General features: G+C 35.1%; 1 protein-coding gene across 1 annotated transcript in view; it reads left to right on the forward strand.

Annotated features, from left to right (window-relative positions):
• LOC150109628 (pfs47 receptor-like) overlaps window positions 1–19,614 on the forward strand; it is an 85,597-nt gene extending 65,983 nt beyond the window's left edge. The window contains exons 5-7 of the mRNA XM_090402801.1: window positions 6,085–6,379; window positions 14,572–14,783; window positions 19,172–19,614. Coding sequence (XP_090258927.1) covers window positions 6,085–6,379; window positions 14,572–14,783; window positions 19,172–19,423 — 759 coding nt within the window. The 3' untranslated portion in view covers window positions 19,424–19,614. The remainder of the gene's footprint in view (window positions 1–6,084; window positions 6,380–14,571; window positions 14,784–19,171) is intronic.
• Window positions 19,615–20,698: the final 1,084 nt, after the last annotated feature.

Below are 20,698 nucleotides of genomic sequence, written 5' to 3' on the forward strand. Positions count from 1 at the left end.
TCACCTATATAAATCAATTTCATTGTTTGGTCTTATCCCGAGTAAATCAACTCCTCCACTTCTTTTTTCCTGACCTTTGTAGCTCATTCCCTTTTAACAAAGTCCTTTGATTGCAAAAGACGGTTCAAATTCTGTCTAGGATGCAAAGAATCGTCATGAGGGCTTCTCAGCTGAAGGTGATGTAACCAGGTTCAACCGAAGGTTGATTTTCAGGATTACCTCCTGGAAACTTGAATTAACACAAGTTTCCAAATAGCATAATACACTGGCTTTATAGTCTTACTTGCTTCGATGATAACTCCCAACAATTAAGCTTCTTTTCCTAGTCAGTCTCTTCTTTTTTGACAATTTTATTACTTCACCTCCTGTACACCCTTATGAACATTGCCATCAAGCCAAGTTTTAGAACCTTTTAAAATATGTGCTCATTATCTCCAGTTACTTTATTCGGATCATAAATTTAAGTTGGTATTTCAAAACAAACTTTTGAAGGTTTTCCATTAAAATCTAATTTCTTTTTCATTCAAATTTGGATTCTAATTTCTTGTCTGGTAAATTTCACTTTGTTTTGTCCTGCCATGAAACCATTGCAAAATTACATTCTTGTGACATTTTCATTCTACTTGAAGTCGCTTTTGCAGGAAACGTAATATTTCGAAAGGTCACAAGATAAGAGAAAAATAGAATTCTTCTGACAGGAATGACAATACGAAGAGATGTTTGTCAGATTAAAGAGCAAAGTCTCTTTGATAGCAGATGCACGTAGGCACGATGTAAATATGTAATGTGTTTGGATTTCACTACAAAAATGTAACATTTTTTCAGTGTCTTAGAGGAAAATTCTTTGGAATCAAAACTGATTTTGTCCTTTGAAATCTTCAAAAAAGACAACACTCGACGAGAAAGGTTAATTTAACTTATATTGTTTCGTAGGCTTCTGTTGGGATAGGACATTTTTAGAACTATTTTTCCGGTATAAAACCACAAACAAAGATGTCAAATAGAAACAACGTTTTCATATCGACTGGTTTCGTGAAACAATTTGTTTCTCTTCATCAGGAAATAACAAGAAGAAACTAAAAACTAGAAAGCATGTAATAACAGTTCACATTTCTAGTGAAGAATATTTCAAATGTTTAAACAATGGAAAGCGTGCATTCGCACGCAGTTACGCTGATTGCTGTTTCATGGGTTGCTGTATCCTATAGAATACAAGTGTGTCGTATCTTGATGTAAAATCATTCCTCGTTAAAAATTGAAGTCAATGTGGAGCATTTAGGTTTATTGCCATTCTATTTGGTGTTTTGTTTCCGTTGTATATGCTGCCAGTCCTGATCAGTGATTACTTTTTTAAACCTAATTCTGGTAGACATGTTAAGTTGGTTGAACTTGAAGCGTAAAGTGTATTGTAAGCACATACACATAGTTTTGTGGAATTAAATCTCAAATATAGTTTACCTCTCTGGAAGCAAGTATACATGGTTTTGTATTATTAAAAAAATGTAGATAAAGTTCCCACAAAGTCAATCAATTCTTCTAAAGAGATGAGGTGTTTCATCGTCCGCTCAACAACTAACCCTTCTCACAAATGCTCAGTAGAATTAATACTGAAACTGTATTCTGCCAATCTCAACTTCGCATCCTCATTCAAACCTTCAGTCAGTAATGAAGATGTACTTTCATGTAACCCTCTTTCCTTTACATGGAAAGAGGGTGTTCACCGAAAAACAATTCATCGAAAGACAATTTGTTGAATGCAATTAATCGAACGACAATTAATCGAAAAAGCAATTGGCCGAATAAACAATTCATCGAACGACAATTTAACGAATGGCAATTCGTCGAATGAACAATTCATCGAACGACAAATCATCGAATGACAATTCGTCGAAAATGCAATTAATCGAAAAAACAATTCACCGAAAATTTTTCGATCAATTCTTCATAATTCATCGAAAAGTCATTTTTCTTGTAAACTATTGTTTAAAAGCGTTCGGTAACAATACCCAACGTTACTCAAGATACAGACAACATATGGAAGTGGTCAATGAAACGTAATAATTATTTTTTTTGCATTTTATAACATTTTATGTAAGTGTACATAAAATGTTATAAAATTTTATAACATTGCTTCATTGTGCAGATAGCGATTTATCTGTATGGAACAAATTTCGTTCTACCAAGACTGAACATAAAACTTACATAACTGTAAAATTTCATTAAATTTCATCCAACCAGGGCAGAATTACTAAAATATCATTTTGAAACTTCTTTGCAGCTTCTTGTACTGGCGACTTCTTTTCCTTTAGTAAACCCATGCCGTTCATCAATGAGGATACCTCAAGACACATGGTGATATATCCACAAGTCCTCGATGCTGATTGATATCGAGTTTGCCCAATTTCTCATGTATACCTCCCACTCACTCACCATCAGTGTTCCTCCTCCGTCCCCACTGAACTCAAGTTCTGCAGGTTGTTATTTTCATGAGGATCAAATACCTTTTTATGAAATGTTTATTTAACATCTCTATTATATCCGTCTCAGTGGATATCATTCACTGCAACCAGTTAGCTAGTTAACGACCATTTATATCGCCCGAAAAAATCTCTCTAAATAATTCAAAAGAAAAAAAAAATAAAATAAAATACACACACACACACACACACACACACACACACACACACACACACACACACACACACACACACACACACACACACACACACACACACACACACACACACACACACACACACACACACACACACACACACACACACACACACACACACACACACACACACACACACACACATCTTTAATCCACAGGCCTTTAATTCATTTTTCGGTGAACTGCATTTTCAAAGAATTGTGATTTTCGATGAATTGTTGTTTTTCGATGAATTGTTGTTTTTCGATGAATTGTGTTTTCTATTAACTGCTGATCGTTGAATTGCTTTTTCGGGGAATTGCCTTTCGATGAATTGCTTTTTCAATTAAATGTTGTTCAATGAAATGATTTTCGATGAATTGTTTATTCGACGAATTGACTTTTCGATGAATTGTATTCGATAAACTGTCTTTCGATAAATTGTTTTTCGGTGAACCCTCCGGATACCAGAAAGAGACTCAAAATCAAAATTCTGTCTGTAACAATTTACAAGAAAAGAACATTTACAAGGTCTTTATCGACTGACGGTTAGGTAGCCGGTCTCCTATCGAAGTGCAGGGTTTTCATCCTGGAAACTCGGGTTTTTCATCCCGCAAAACAAGCAAACCGGACAGGAAAACACACTCAGTTCACAAACGTATCTTATAGCCTTAATTCTTCGGCCGTTATTCTTAAACAACCCAACCAATTCAGCAGTGGAACATTTCTCTAGAACCACTACAACCAAGGCAACAGAGAAATTTTTAGAATATCGACAGAATGTCAAACATATTGTAGAATACCACAACAGGTCCTGATATAAACTGGAAAGAGGGTGCTACATTCTCGACAGGGCATTACTACCGCATAGCGGTCTGGTATCCAGTCACGGAGCTCTGCATCATGCAAGTTCTGAAAGTTCAGAACAGCTATCTATAGCTATGAATGCTGTTCTGAACTTCTGGTAGCACCTGTCCAGCACGGTCCCGAGGACGTTGAGATAATTCCCTGTTCTAGACAAATTTTTCTTCTTCTGTTGTAAAGATCTGAGTTCAAATCACTTATAGAACGCGAGACCCTTATAAGGACATTTCATTTGAAGGTGAGCTTACAGGTTAGATAGCAAATTACTCAGTATGATAGATAATATGATAACCTGTTCGAATACCTCGCTGGAAATCAGCTAAATGTCCATTTGCAGTACTGCCTACAACTACAGTCAATCAGCTAAATCTTTTGTACTAGGCTCTGTCATTTGTGAACTGATACAAAGTGTTAAAATATGAGAATGTATGTATAATTTTTACGAAATAGCAGACAAGTATACGGGCGTCCAAAACGTAAAGAAAAAACTATTTCTGAAGATTACAACCACAAATTCAGACGAATCAGCTTGTGGCTCTTTTTATAACTGATGATTTCGAGTAGGTAACACATTCAAAATTTCGAATCTCACGCAAAGGAGTTACGTGGAAGCGCTCAACAGGATAAAATGCAAAACAATGAGCTAAGGGAATTGCGTTTGAAGGAAGCTCTTTTCGTCTTTACAAGACATCATCTAGACATCACGCGGGAAGAATTATTGGAAAGCTTGAAGAAAGCCACAGAATTACTGATATTACCAGGAAGTTTGGCAGTATCAATAATTCTAAGTGTTATATCCAGATTCGGCAGCCTTTCAGAGCAATGGAATGTGTTCCAGACGCTTCCTTGGAGATCTTCCTTCCTCTGGCAAGGAGCATGAAGACAGAGTTTTAGTTATAACATAAAACGTAATCGACGCATCACAGCAGACCCACTTACAGATCAGCTCCATTCAAGCACAAATATGCGGACGGATATCTGGATACATTTTGGTAAGACATCTGCAACAAGTAGGCCTATACGCCCGAAGGCCTGTAATCTGCGTTCCTTTATCCACAACGCAGTGGATAAAGGAACGCAGATGGGATAATGTACTCCTCTTTAAGTGGTACTGCTTACCATTGCGAAAATGCTCTTGAAAGGGATAGATATGGCAGTGCTGGTGTCGCTGTGGGGACGCATTATGCTTAATAGATGCACCAAGCTATAAATGCTGAAAAAGAGACTGTGACTGATTTTTCCTGGTGAACGATATTGCAACAAAGTTCTTCAACGTCATGTTCGATTGTTCCGTGGTGCTGTAGGCGAAATAGTAATTTTTATGGAAGTCAATGTCACACCACATCGTACATGAGCAGTGGAGATACTTCTGGAGACCGAAGATAGCAATCGAATCGTGTGGCCAACACGCTCTCTAGCTGTTAATCCCATAGAACACGTGTGGGACACAATGGGAAACGCACTGCTGCTCGAAATTCCCACCATTCCCACCCTCATCCTTGCCCTGAAGGAGGAGTGAGTCAGTTTGCCATCAAAACTACTGAATCAGTTAGCGCTAAGCATGGTACCACGTTTTCAGAACTGACAACGTGGTACCACGTAAAAAATTAGAGAACTAAGCGGTTCGCTAATTTTTCGAAACAATTATCAGGCAAATAAAGTTATTAATCCAAACTACGAAGATAATGTAGTGGGTAAAGCCTCAGTTGCTTGCCCTTACTGAAAACTGACAAACAGAACATCAGTTATTCGTCAATAACTGTGATGATCTATTTTTAATCTCTTCGCTAATATTAAAAAAAAAGCTCTAATATGAATGTGTTTTAAGCACAGGTTACTAAGTCCTTGCGGTTAATTTTAAACTACTGTAACATAGTAGAAAGCACACAGCAGGTGCAAATTCTAGGATCTGACTGAGTATGCGTTGAACGTCACTCTTATAAACGACCGAAAGAGGCTGTAGAAAAGGAGATTATAGCTAGTCTGTAATAATTGGATCTGGTTAGCTTCAAATTCGTGTAATGTACGCCATCAACCCCAACGGTTCCACGAAGTCTTGCTCACTCTTCTTTCTTTAGCATGTGCACAAGAATCAACGGCACTCATCAATCAAGAAATGCAAGTGTACTAAGACACACTCAAGTGCAGTTGCAGCATTCCTGAGGAAATTTGTGGCTAGATAATGGATGGTATTCTCATCAGGGAGGACGCAGTGACGTCAAGAGACTTAATAATGATTCATATGTGGGTGCTAGAGGTTATGTGGTCATACTTGTGACTTAAATCTTTTTGGCAATTCTGAATATCACTGTGTTGATAAGAATGCAGTTTAGTCTTTCAGTCACCTATCTACATTTGTTGTATACTTCATAAATGCTGTTGAATATATCCTGAACTACGTAAAGAAGTAGGGAAGGACACACATCATCGAATAACAGTATAAAGACACAACAGGAAGTCCCAGCTGCTTATGAATATAAAACACCTGAATGTTATTTGGATCACGTGCTTTAACCTCGGTTACACTGTTTTCTAATAACTGAACACGTGATTTGTTATGCAAACAGCGTCATCAGCGAAGAAAGAGAAACACCAAGTCAGACGTAACCAGAGGAGAATTTCCACTATTGCATTGTTTGCATCCATTATCGCCTTGTCATGGAGAAGCATGTGGCAAGGCTACACCTACACATATCACGGGATCTGCAACTAGAAAGATCGAGAGAAGGAGAGCGATAACTTATCAGCTGAGGCAGTACAAGTTGGTATATAGCCCCAGTGGCGGGCATCCTCCTTTACTTTACACAGCTACCTTAGAGAGTTCCTCTGTCTCAAGCAAAGTTTTCAAGATGGCATGTGGACGTAAGTAAACTGCTTCATTATTAGACGTAGGATATTATAGTATAGACGTTTATGTTTTGTTTTATAACTTAAGAAACAAAACTTTTCAAAGATGTCACTGTAGGGTCATTTGTAGTTACCTTAAAGTCGCAGGGCAAACATAAGTTTAGTTTTTATGTTTTCCGATCAAAATCTAGATTCATATGACTTTTGATAATGTTTACATATAAGAGAATTGTTTTTAGTAATGATATATAAACATTGTACTTCAGAAGTTGAATGAAACTCCAATTAAGTCTATTAAAATATTAATGACATCTTTGAATAGCCAAATGCAATCATTTTTAAATATAGTAGACATTTTTGAAGAACAAATTCAATTAATTGTTTTTTTGGTAACGTTTTTTTCATCTGTAAGTACCCCCTGGTTTCTTACCCCCAGTTTAAAAGGCAGCCTACTGGAATTCCATCTTTTTTGGAATTCTTTCAATTCAATGCTGCGAATCAATTTATTGATTTATAGATCTTAGCATCTTCATTAAATGTTTGGCTGGCTAATTGTTAGATATAGTATGAACAATTTTACTGTAATGTTTAATATAGTTAACAAAAAATTAAAAAATATACATGATAGAGAAAAATAATCACCTATTCGTAGGCTGACCATAGGTGCCGTTTTGAACGGGACAGTGCCGTTCTTTTCATATTTCCCGGCCGTCCCGTTTTTTTAATAAAAATGTCAATTTTGTCCCGTTTTTAATAAAAACTTGAATCCCGTCGGTGACGTTAGGAGCTTAAGGATCTTCCTCAGCCATAGCTAAGTTAGCCGGTCTTGAGCGTGGACAGCAAGGTTTTTCTACCCAGTTTACCTGGGGTTTTTCATCCCGCAAAGTAAAAAAGCCGGCCTTGAGAACTCAACACTACGGACATAGGATACACTGGGGTGTAGGACTGACCATCTTATCCTGTGAACGGTTTGAGGTCCGATGATCAACTAACCCTCGACACCGCAAGGTAAAAGAGGGAAAAGGAAGATGAGATGATGAGATGAATATACTTTAGTATTGGTCAATCATAAATTATTATTCACAACCTATAATCGTCTATCAATATCATGGATAGCAGTAATTTGTATAACTATGGAGTTGCATTGTTCGATATTAAATATCGAATCTTCAGTGATTTATTCAGAGAAAATAAAAAATACATGTTGGCAACACTTGTGCGTCTCAGACGAGGCATGTTTTCTGTCCGTTCTGCTGCTTTCGACTGTTTACCAATTTAGACTGGATATTTTGCAGTGAAAGTATACAAATACTTCAATATATACACGAGTCAGAGTTGAAGAACTGAAAAACTTTGGTGACTTTGCAGGAAACAATTACGCTAAATTGTTAGAGCATGGAAAATTTTTGTCCTTGGGTCCATCAATTGACAAAATGTTAAGCATGTTTGATGGTCTTCGTTCTTATTTTCTTTCTCAAGAAAAATGTCCTGTTATGTTGTGAAAATGGTGTGAAGATCCCTGTTTGAAATTGTGGTTGTCATTTGCAATTGATCAAGTGTCTGCGTTCCAAACACACATTAGCTTAATTGAAAAAGTTAATATTTCAGCTACAGAAGTAACCACGAACATTGAAAATCTTGAAAACAATTTCGAGTCCAGAAAAAGTGAAGTGTTTGTAACTATTGATGTCAAAAAACAACTGAGAATGTTAGTAGATTCTGGAGAAATTAATGAGGCAAAAGTTTCTTGAGGTGGTTGAGAATTTATATGAAACCAGCTTAGAATATGTCAGTAAGTGGAAGTGCAGTTTAGGAAACACCGAGAAGTTCAAGTGGGCGTTACTAAGGAAGACACCTGAATGGAAAGAGGACAACCGGAACGAGGAACTCATCACACTCACAGAAACTCGTGTATTCGATCAGTGGACCCTCATAAAATCTATAATTATAAGGCTTTTGGATATATGGAATAAAGAAAACATTCCTGTATCTGATAGATACAGATTTTTTCTGAAATGAGCGAAAAAATGCCTAGACTTTCAAGACTTTTGTAATATTATGGAGTTTATTCTTTGTCTTCCAGGAAGTACAGTACCTGATGAGAGAATATTATGAACACTACATGGTCAAAGGAGAAATCAAGATTAAGTGTTGAGACAATGAGGGCTACGTGTCATGGACACAGACGTTTTATGATAAGGTGTTGGAAGGCCGAAATTTGCTACGTAAGATCACTTCATCGGAGAAATATTCATGGTACCATCGTGGTGAAATACAGTCCCCCTCTACGTCTATCTAAATTTTTTGTATGGGTTCTGTCACTGAAGAATAATGTAAGCTAAATATGTTTATGTAATTAAAAAATGTTATCGTCTTTTTCATGAATCCAGAATATGACATGATCCTCGTCTCCCGTTTTTGCCATCCCAATGTCCCGTTTTTGTCTCAAGGAAATATGGTCAGTCTACCTATTCGTTATTAACAGTTTAAAATAAATAAAAATCGGAATATTTTAAAATTCATTCGAACAAACTTGTGTTTGTGTGTATCTTTGCAAATGTCTTATAACGAAAATTTAAAAATAAAAAAAGAAATCAATCCTCTAACACCGATTTTTCCTAAAGTGAGTAAATAGATGGAACTCTTTTACCTCTAACTTTTGGAAATCGGAGAGGAGGCAGCTGGTTTCCACCCGTCGCGATCACCGAATGCTTATTTTATGAGATATCGATAACTTTAAAAGCATCGGAACAAGAGCGTGCGAGACACCTATCATCTCTCCTATTCGCCTTAAACCCTAACTTTCGTATAGTTGCCTGAAAAACAAAAGCGAGTTAAATGATTCTGAGATGGGCCATTAAAACCCTTCTTTAATGTACCAAAGATAGAATACTAACTGGGGAACAGGTTGAAAAAAGACTTCGAGAAAAAGTTACTCTGGTCATTGACTGAGACAAAAGCTATCAAGTCTCTCTTGTGTGTGTGTGGGGGAGGGGGAGGCATTATTATATAGTCTTCAATACCATTATTAAATTTAATTAAGTAGTTTAAATAAATTAAAATCTTTAAAAAACAGAATAAGTCTCACACGCATGTACACTAGCGCGCGCACACCCACCCACCCACCCACACACACGAGAGAGAGAGAGAGAGAGAGAGAAAATCAAACATGACATTTTTTTATCAATCTTTACGCAATCAGAAAGTTATTATTTATTGATAATCTCAAAATAAATTCAGTTCTTTTGTTAAATAATAAAGTTTGCTTCCATTGATTCCTCTTTTGTTTATTTATTTAGTTTGAAATTCCTGGAGATGAAACTACTTTGTTTTCCCTGAATTGCTCATGCATTATACGACTGATTAAAATAAAAAAAGGATACATGCTGACTTTATATTTAATGTTAAACTACACATCTTTGTGATGTGCACTGTAGCGAGCCTGATTTTTTTCCCTCCATGTGTTTCTATTTTAGCGAACGCCCTTCAACTCGAAAGTTTAAGAACTATGAACTAATTAAATTAGTTCGTAATTTAGCGATCAATGATGGATGATTTCTCACACAGTAAATATTTGAAGAGTTAGGAATTTCTCCTATATGCCAGGTTATTTTAACAACAAAAGAAGATAGTGAAGACAGGAATCTTCATCATGACAATGCTTCTGCACATTTTTTCCAATTCTTTTATTTTTGATAAACTCAGTTTTATAGTGAGACATTTCACATTAAACAAATGACAAAATAATAAAAACTGCGAAAAAGGAGCTTTTAAAAAACGGTATGTGCGGGGTGTGTCCAGAAAAGGAATATAGGAGCAAGTGGATGAATACAGACGTAATCTTCTGAAAAGTCGCTCAGTGACTGTGATACATTTTTTAATCAAAACACGTAAGCTGCAATATAAAATTAAAAAAAAGATTAAAAAATAATATTAAAATTTTTTTCGACAAATTTGTAATGAAGGCTGTGAAATTATTTCGTAAGTTAATTCAGTTAGAGAACCATTTCGGTGTTAAAAATATATGGGAGTTCTATAAAAGTACACTTTGTTATTACTACCAGTACATTTAAAGTTTTTTGATATTTTCCAAGAGGCTCGTGATTTGTCTTTAGTTCGCTTTACCATCTTGGGTGCACGTGTGGGGTCATAGTTCGTTGTCAAGGTGAAAACATGACAAGTAGAAGTGTCTCCGTTTGACAAAGGAGAGGAGAAGAATACGGAAATTATCTCGAGTAAATATCACGTGGTATAAATGTGACAGACAATTTTTTTTTCTTTATTATTATTATAGCGAAGTCTCCCGTGGCAACAGGTGCTCGTGAGTGGATTTCTTATCGGGGCGATAACACCAAAGGGGAGTTTCATGGTTGATACGGTCAAGTGGGTGCTCATTCTTTTTCAAGAGATTAATAACAGGGAGTGTCTTCATATTAACGACAATAAAACGTCTTCATAGCTTTCTTAGGAAGTGGTTGAATATTTCGTGGAGAAAATTCAATGTTAGCGATTGACAGAACCCAAGAAGACCCCATTCATTTTAATGAACAAGACAAAATAAATGATATGAAACTTAGAAGTCGGTTATAGCTCAGCAACAACCTAATCTCTCTCTCTCTCTCTCTCTCTCTCTTTTCAATCTTAGCCGATCACACTGAAACATGAGATCGGCTAATTCGACTTCATTTAGGGAAAAAAAAAATCCACATAAAGATTTCTCTACTCAATGGAGCCAATCGAACTCAGTTCTTTTGCCAAATCGAACTGCGCATGTCTCGTGGTTCTTTCGACTAAGATACAGAAGCGATTCAAGAGTTGTTCTTTAATGAATATGAAATATTTTAATTTATCTTAGTATCCCACCAGGTGTGTGACTAATGTTTTAAAGTGAACTGTACTAGTAAAATGGATTTTTTAGAATCGGATTAAAAAAAAAGCTTAAAAAGATGTCACTTAAGCATTACCACCAAATCCTGATGAAGAGAGGAGATACAAAAAAATCTAAATCAGTGATAAGCAGCATTTCTGACTTTGAGGTGGGGTATTCTCTTCGTGGACCGAAGCATTTCAATTTCATAAATTCAATTTTTTAAACCAATTTGAAACCAGTATGAAGGGCAATTAAAAATATTACAGGGGGAGAGCAAACCGTATGCAAATACAACACTTATGCACCCTCTGTCTAAAAAGAAACCAAACTTTTCGAAAATAGAGGAAACTAGTGGCGCCACCTGTTGTATCTTTTTGTTGTCGAAAGCTGCAACTTTCGTTAGCGTTGTATTAACTATTTATAACATTTGTTTCATTAGAAGCCGAGTTATAGTGCCAAGAGTGACAGTGTGTTTTGACGAACGGTCGGAAAATGAGTTTTAAACAGAGAACTACGATTGACGTTTGTGTTAAACTTGGTAAAGTTTTACCGAAACGTATCCAATGCTTCAAAAAGCATACGGTGATGAATGCTTATTCCGTACTCAAGTTTACGAGTGGTTTAAGCGATTTCAAAGTGGTCATGAGACGCTTGAGGACGACGAAAAAGCCGGGCCTTCCAAAAACTGGACTGAGCGAAGTTAACATCCAAAAACTACGTGATTTTATCAAAGAAAACCCGAAATCATCCGTGAGATTGATTGAAGATGAATTGGGGATTCCAAAATTAACTGCGCACAACATTTTGACCGAGAGTTTGGGCCTCCGTAAATTGAATTCGAGATTTGATCCCCACAAGTTGACCGACGACCAAAAATGTATCGAATTGAACACTGCAAGGACCTCACAAAAACCGCTCGTAAGGACTCAAACTTCCTTGAAACGATCGTTACTGGTAACGAAACGTGGTGTTTTGAGTATTAGCCCGAAACAGTCGCTTGAAGAAGTCAAAAGTAAAGACAATGCTGATTTGTTTCTACGATTCCAAAGGTATTATCTATCATCCGGGGGTGTAAACCATTTATTATATTTTACTTTTGTTTTTTAAAAACAAAGCCAGAAAAAAAGTTAAGTTGAAAGGGGTTGAGGAAGGCCTAATTTTCTTTCGCCAAGTTCCAAAATTCGTTTTTAGAAATGGAAAGATGCAGTATTGTCCTAGTTTGGAATTTTAACTATCCAAGAAAAATCCTGACATTGAAATTTCGAACTTAAAATTAGATTTTATTTAAATAAAAATAGTTCGTTTGTTTCCAGTCTGAAGGTTCTTGAATAATCCGGATTTTTTCATTTTATTTCTCAAATTTTCACACCAGGTTTAATCAAGATGTTTTTATTAAAAAAAAAAAAACTGTGGTAGTGGTTAACCTCCACTTGATCGAAAATCGTAAACATCAGGTATTTTTTCAAAGAATTTTTTTCAATTTTATAAAAAATGTTAATAAAAAAAGACTTTTTTCCAGCTTGGTCACTGTGAACTAAAACGACAAGAAACATATCTCCAGAGTATATCTATTGCATACAAGCCAAACAAAAAGAAAAATATGAAGACGTTGTTGAATACTTACAGAGATTTCGCATTAAGCTTCCCTCCTCTTCCAATCATGAGTTTAAAATAACTTATTAAAATTATTTGTAACATATATACAATTAAACGTAACTGAAACTTAGACTCTAAATGTTAACGGTACATTATTTACACTAATATTTCATTATGAAGTCCATGTAGCTCAATGGAAGTAGTTATGCGTCATGGCGCTAGACCGTCCAAAGAATAGCAACCTAAGTTGAGTTCTGGTCATCAAGTAGAGAAAATTTATCTGTCATTTTTCGATCGGCTTCCGAGTTTGGCACAGGCCAGAGATCGAATTTTTTTGTCCCGTAAAGTAAAAAAAATCGACTCTAAAAATCGACGACATTGTCACGAACCTAGTACCGACATTCAGGTTAAAGGAGTTCAAGCTGTTATGCAAAATGCACATTTACACATCAAACGGTATTACATTTGCCGTCCTGGTTGGCTGAGTGGTAAGCGAATCTCCTCTCCAATCAACAGATCGTGGGCTCAAACCTCACTGATGGCGTAAATATCTTTAAGTAAAAGAAAACGTTCATGTCTTGTGTGAGATCACCTTCCCGCTTGTTGGAGACCTGAAGTAGTTTGAAATAATTCCGCGTGTAGTCTATAGAATAGAGTTATCGGATATATATAAAATGTTCAAAAAAAAAATTAAAAAGAAAAGTACAATAGAGAAATTGCTCTCTACACTTACGGTACTAATAATCTATAGTTTGCATCTTTTCATGGATGGGAGTTACATCATAAAAAAATAGAAATATTTACCAAATTAGAGGACAGTAGGGAACTCGTGGCAGTCCCTTCATATTGTAACTTAGGAACTAAAGTGTAATCTATGCACTTTAGTTCCTATGAACTCTAAATTAATCATTTGTAAACCATTTCGCATTCGTTTATAGTATCAGATATATAGTACTGTATAGAGGAATTTTCTTTCGATAGATAGCTTCAGACCCATTCACTTAATAAGAAGAGACGCTTTCAAAGTAGAACCATTAGAAATAATACAAAGAATGCAATATTAACAGTATTTTAGTGAAATAGGATCTCCTACTATCAATCAGAGATTTAGCAACCGGAAGGATAGTTTGGCTGTCACGAAGACGTATTTTATGTTCTCCAACAGGCTGAAAATATCTCTTTGAAGCAAACACCAGTAAGTAAAATACTAACATTACGAAACCTTTTTAAACATAAAACATCGTTCAGCAACTGCCAGTTGTTGAAACTGACAGTTGCTAAACACGAGTATTATTCACTTCCTTATTCACTTATTTCTGGGTATTTTCGCCATGAAGGAAACAAAGTGCGCCTTTTAGATTGAACACGAGTATGAAAACATTAAGTGACATTAAGGAACAAAATGACGTTGCTTTTTTGTTGTGTGAAATTTCGATGAACCTTTGAACTGGAGCTAGGTGGCGTTGTTATGTGGCTCCAGTTCATTCTCTTGTTCTTTTAATTGTATTGTGAGAATGGTCGACAACATGGTTAACATCGTAGATTTAGGATTTCAGAAAAATATTAACCGGACTGGTTGACCCAATGGTTAAATTTACTTTATTTTTATTTATTATTTTATTTATTATTCTTTATCTATTTAATTTCACATTTTCAGTTATTTATTGTTTTAGCTTTAATTCTTTATGAAAATGAAATTTTCATAAAGGACTGTCACTAAACCTTGCATTGTTCCTTACAGCTACTTACTATCGACCTATAGCTGAGTGGATCCATTCTGGGGGTGGCAGTGTTCCCCCCACTGCAGTAATTGCAGGATACGATGGCGGTGATCCTTTGTACGTTGGACGTGATTTCCATGATGGAGACGTCGTTCCAGGTAAAATTCATCCTTCCCACGGAGTCCTGTACATACCTTTCGGTGGTGGAGAGCATTCTCATGGATCCTACGAAGTAAGTAAAATCACTGATTCAAAAATTACAAATGTATTTGCGCCACATGATTAAAATACAAGTCCTATGGCTTCTGCTAAAAAAAATACTATTTACCTCACCTAAAATTCGTAACTGACAAACAGACCAAATTATTATTATTATTTTATTTTATTTTATTTTTTGTAAACTTAATTCTGAAGGAGCAGACCAAACAGGCTGCGAAACCAGTTGCTTGAAAATTATCCAGATATATATGGTATCCAAATATATTTTATTTAGATAGCGAGTATTTTTGAAGCAAATATGGAATACAAACACATAAAACTCTTAACTAACTCAACAAAACTCCTCAAGAGAGTAGAGTGGTTTTTGAATTACTGGTGGTGCCATCTTGTGAGAAAAGAAGGAAAATATATATTTCTATCAAAAGTTATTACAGTATTTATTTAATAAAAAAAATGTTGTTCTTTCTAATTCTTAGTTTATAAGGCTATGCAATCGACCATATTGTGTCATCCATTTCCTTGTTTATAAGGATGAAAACCCAAATTTCAGGAATTAAAAAAATCCGTATTTTTATTCCAACTCTAAATGACACCAGCTAGTTCATTGACATAATCGTAAGTCAAACATCCTCTCTAAGGTCAAGAAGTGAACCTAAAATAAAATTGTCCATTGACATAAACAGACTGGAAAACTACCCGATAAAAAGTCAGTTTAAAAACTCCTCTGCACAGGTGCGCAGTTTTAACTTGAAAATCAAGCCACAAAATAAGACACTGGACGTGATTTTGACCTTTTTACACGTGATTTTCAACCGGCGCATTTAAAATAATAATGCAATTCATTTGAACAATTATTTTTGATTTATCATCGTCATCATCATCATTATTTTTCTGAACTGTTCTTGGCATTTAACCAATGTAATCGCATTAGGTAGGCTTCTCAAAATTCACAAGCACTTATAACATTCGCTTTTATTCTTTCCTACATAATCTTTCTGGCGCTAATTATCTTGAATAATATTTCTCAACGTTATTTTGGTTTCAAAGGTAAAAGCTTTAGCGCAAAAATTAACAAAACGATTCTCAATGATAAATAAGCTATTTGCAGTAAAACTATCTGCAGATAGATAGAAATGATTCTAGGTTCGGTTACTGTCTACCATGACATCAGACAGAATTTTATTGCGCACATTTTTCTAGTCTGCTTGAGTATTTCCATTCCTCCAAAAATACAAACCAGCTGATGAACACATGCAATTAGAAGCTTTACGTGATTTATGGTTTTATTTATCTCGAAATATCCAATTAACCAACACAATAAAAAAAATATATATATAATATATATATATATATATATATATATATATATATTCTCAACCGCTGCTTCTCCGTGTTGAGAGATCACAGTTACGCTGGTACGGGCACCTGGTCAGAATTTCACAAGGAGGCTCCCTCAGCAGGCCCTCTTTGCCAAGCCAGAGGGTGGGAGGCCACGTGGAAGGCCAAGGACTCGCTGGATAGACTATATCCAAAACCTTAGGTGGAAACGTTTGGGAATCCCACCAGAACACCTGAGCTTGGTGGCAGAGGATCGGACCATTGGAAGTTCCTCTTGCAGCTTTTGCTCCCACAACCCAATTAGGAAGAGTGGGCCTTGAAGATGTATGTATATATATATAACTCCTCTAAGAGCTTTTATTCCAAAAAAGAAATTGCTGAAATTTCTTTAACCAAAAGATTATGGTTCAGCTCCACCATTTCACTATCACTGATAGCTGAATCCAAGGCTATCAATGAATAAAAACTTTCAGGGAGGATTATGGCACGCAAGTGATGCCATAATGTAACATATTATGTTTGAAATACTGGAGTTTTATGATCGATTTTTGTGATGCAGAGTTAAGAGCTAGAGTTTCCAGGAGTAAAAACCTATTACCTGTACCAGAGATCGAGAAACAGGCCGAAGAAAGGCCTAGAAAAATTCCTCAAGTTAGCAACTAAATCGTCCAACGATAATAAACTTTTAAATTTAAATAAACACTTTTATATATTTAAAATAAAACAAATATATTATTCACTGAAATGAAGCTTTCTACTCTTTAGTTCCATTTTTTTTTTTAAATTGGATGTGTTGGTCCCCAATTTCTGCATGAGAAGATGAGTGCGGTTGTGGCCAATGTATATAGATGAAATCGACATAAAAATATGGCAGACAGCTGCTGTTATATCATAACTGTATTGTTGTCTACGAAGTATGAGTTATACAGTCAGTGAATTCTACAGCAAACTCTATAGATTGACTGACTCGTTAATGAATCAGCTGGAAAGGTCAGTATAAATAAATTCCTCCATTTGGTGACCTGAATCGAATCTATAAAATCTTTCTTCTGCTCATCTGCTGTTTCATGGATAACACAATGAGTTAAAAGCTGGGATGTCCTGCAATTATATATATATATATATATATATATATATATATATATATATATATATTATTATTATTATTATTATTATTATTATTATTATTATTATTAGAGGTATTTACTCGGATTGTAGACATTTTTATGTTAGAATTGTATTGACTAGAAACACCGAGATAAGAGGAACACTTTAATTAGAACATATCGGAATGCCGATTTCTTTAGGTGAACATACTATCTCAAAAAACTGGAAAATTTGCAAGATAAAAAAAGGAACTTCTCACATAAGCAAGTTAGGATCAACAACAGTCAAGTTTGAACTGGCGTCTGAGTGGCAGGTCTAGCGTGAGGCGTTAGTGAGTGGGAACTATCTCGAGAACGCCAGAATTGAATCACTGCGCTGTGTGAATCTGGAAAGCTATAACTTAAATTACTGTTCATGTGTGAGAGGTCCAGAATTATTTCTTTGGATTCTAAAATGCGTCTTTCTAGTTCATCAGGGCATTTATGGATATTTGTAGAAAGATTCCAGTCTGTATGGTGTTGACGCTCTTCTAAATTAGAGTTAGCATAGAAAAGGACATGGCTGGAGAGGGCGCTTGCACAAGTTCTGTTGTAAGAGACATCACGTTGAGGCTCTTCGAGACGTAGTGAGACAGCCTTATCGGTTTGCCATAATACGGTTTCCCGCAACTACCGATGATTTTATATACTCCTGGGAACCGAAGTTGGTGATGTTTTGGCTTGGGTAGACTCAGGAAAGAACAAAGTTTTGACTTGGGTTCTCTAGACCACTAGAGATCGCTATTTCCTCGAAGTCTTCAAGAAAAATGCAAACAGCGATCTCTAGCACTACACTAAAACCAAAACAGTGGCTTCCATACATAGATGACATCTTCCTCATCTGGGAATATGGTCCAAAGAACTTACAAACCGTCCTAGATCATTTGAACAATCACCACCAAAACGTCCAATTCACATCAGAACTTGAGGTGAACGGCGTCCTCTCATTTTTAGATTTAAAGATTACTAGAATGCCTAATTGTCTCACATTTTCTTTTTCAAAAAAACAACTCATTCGGACTAACATGCCTCCTCTCATCACTTCCCTCCGCAGAAACTCGGAATTATCACCACTCTGGCTCATCAAGCGAGATCTCTAATTTCAGAAGATCTTCAAATGTAGAAAGTTTTTTAACTTGGGTATACTATGTTAAAGATACCAAGCAATTTTTTAAGCTAGGTTTCAATCCTTTTTCCCAACTAAGCAAACAGACAAGTCAAGTTATTATATATATATATATATACAAGTCAAGTTATTATATATATATATATATATATATATATATATATTTTTTTTTTTTATATATATATATATATACATTGTATGTATATTTTATATATATATTATATATTTATTTTATATTATGAAATTTTTCTGTATTGTTTTAATATTATGTATTTGAAATATCTTGAAATGTTTAAAATAATAAAATAGTGTGACTTTTAAAGTAGTTTTTTTTTTTTTTTTTTTTAATTATGGGGTTGGAACCACTATAGTTTTCGGTAAGTTTTCACTTACTTGCCGGTGTCAAAGATTAACTGACTAGATTTTTGGCAAGAAAGGCAAGGAAAAAATACAAAAAAAGAAAAGGCCAAGAAAAAAAAATGTTAGAGGATTTATAAATTTTTTATTGATTTTTTTTTATTATTTTTGCATTATTCAACGTAGTACCGACCACTGAACTTGTTTGGGAGAGGAAGGGAAATTTAGCAGATCCGAAGCAGGTGCAAGGCAATAAAGCGAATGACACTCACTGACGGCGCCTCGGTAAAAAAATAGTCTCTTGGCTCTTTATCATAATAAGAAAACCACTGATTTAGATGAAAAAAATTACTTGCACATATAAATTAATTTTGAAGAGCGTCTGTCAATTTTTTGAAAGCTTGTTTTTCCTAAATTTCTCTCTTCTGTTTTCAGGTACTCTGTAACCCAACCGGAAGCCAGCTAGAATGGGTGTTTACATCTGGCGGCAACATACCTCACGGAGCTGTTCAAGGCGGGCGAACTACTGACGGAGAACCCCTTTACATTGGACGCTGTGACCACGATGGCACTAAGACAGTGGGGAAGGTTCATCCCTCTCATGGCTGTCTCTACTATCCATACGGCGGAAATGAACACAGCCAAAACAACTACGAAATCTTGGTTTGCAGATCCATCACTTTCTGAAAGTTCAAGCTAGCCAAGTGATGCCATTCAACTCATCTAACTCCGCCCACATCCATGAAATTGACAGCCCTTTTGCTAAGCTACTGCCAAATTATCCGTTTTTGTTTTATGCTAAAGAAGCCAATAAAATGCCCTGTACTTTGTCATCTATCGCATATTTCTGTTGGAAGTAAATAAAAGGCTAAGTTTGAGTTTGTCCGGTTATTTAATACATGAGAACATAGATTACGTAGCGTCTACTACAAGTTATAGTAGACGCTCCGTTTTAATACTAGTAGAGCTAACCCTAATTTTCACTGTTGCAATTGTTCGATTTTTGAAGTTGCTATGCATTTATTAGTCTGTTATTAAATTCTTGTAGTTAAGCGTATGAATTTGATAAGCGGGGAAGAAAATATATAAGAAAGGCATAACAAATAATTAATAAATCCTTTTTCAATTAATTTAAACCAGCAAAATAAGTAATTACCATCACAAAACATTTCGTATTTCAAGTTAACTAAATACGCACCAATAATTTCGCAGCGCCATCTGCTTGTCAGAATATTCTATTCCAATGATTCTGTTCTCCCTGCGAATAATAATAAATTTAAAATGAAAGGAATAAGTTAAACAAAAATAATACACTATTTAAATTTAAAAGCAGGAAATAAAATACGGTTGACTATATATATATATATATTTTATTAATCTAAGCAAATAAGATTTAAAATGAAATAAAAAATAAAAGTCAAGAATAAAATATCAAAATAAATTTAAAAAAAATTTCCATATAAGGAAATCAGAATAACATTAAAAATTAAGTGTTATATAAAAATAATTGTAATTAAATAAAATTAAAAAATAAAATAAATAAATTAACCTAGCAGCAGAATAAAAATGAAAATAAATGATAATTAATTAAACACCAAAAATATTAATTTATAAATGTAAACATAAGAAAAAAGTATGTGTGTGTTTCCTTGTTTTTTTTACTATGTTTCATTAAAATATATGATATATAATATATATGATATATGATAAGATGATTTTAAATATCCCCGTAACGATAAGTGTAGTAATAGTAGCGTAAATTATCTTCGTTTTTACCTTTATAAGTGTAATAATAAGTGTAGTAATAATAGCATAAATTAGGTCACCAGATAACAATGCTCTTTCTGTCTCTGTGGCCTTCTCCTGCAGTTGACTGGTTTTCCCATTCCCGGCAATGGGGTTTGTTTCTCAGTGGCGTATAGCTTTCCGATAACACGTGCGTGAATACTATTGAAAGTCGAC

The sequence above is a fragment of the Typopeltis vanoorti genome, chromosome 2 (assembly GCF_054136105.1).
Source record: "Typopeltis vanoorti isolate ZY-2024b chromosome 2, IOZ_Tvanoo_1.0, whole genome shotgun sequence".
Classification (NCBI taxonomy): Eukaryota; Metazoa; Arthropoda; class Arachnida; order Uropygi; family Thelyphonidae; genus Typopeltis; species Typopeltis vanoorti.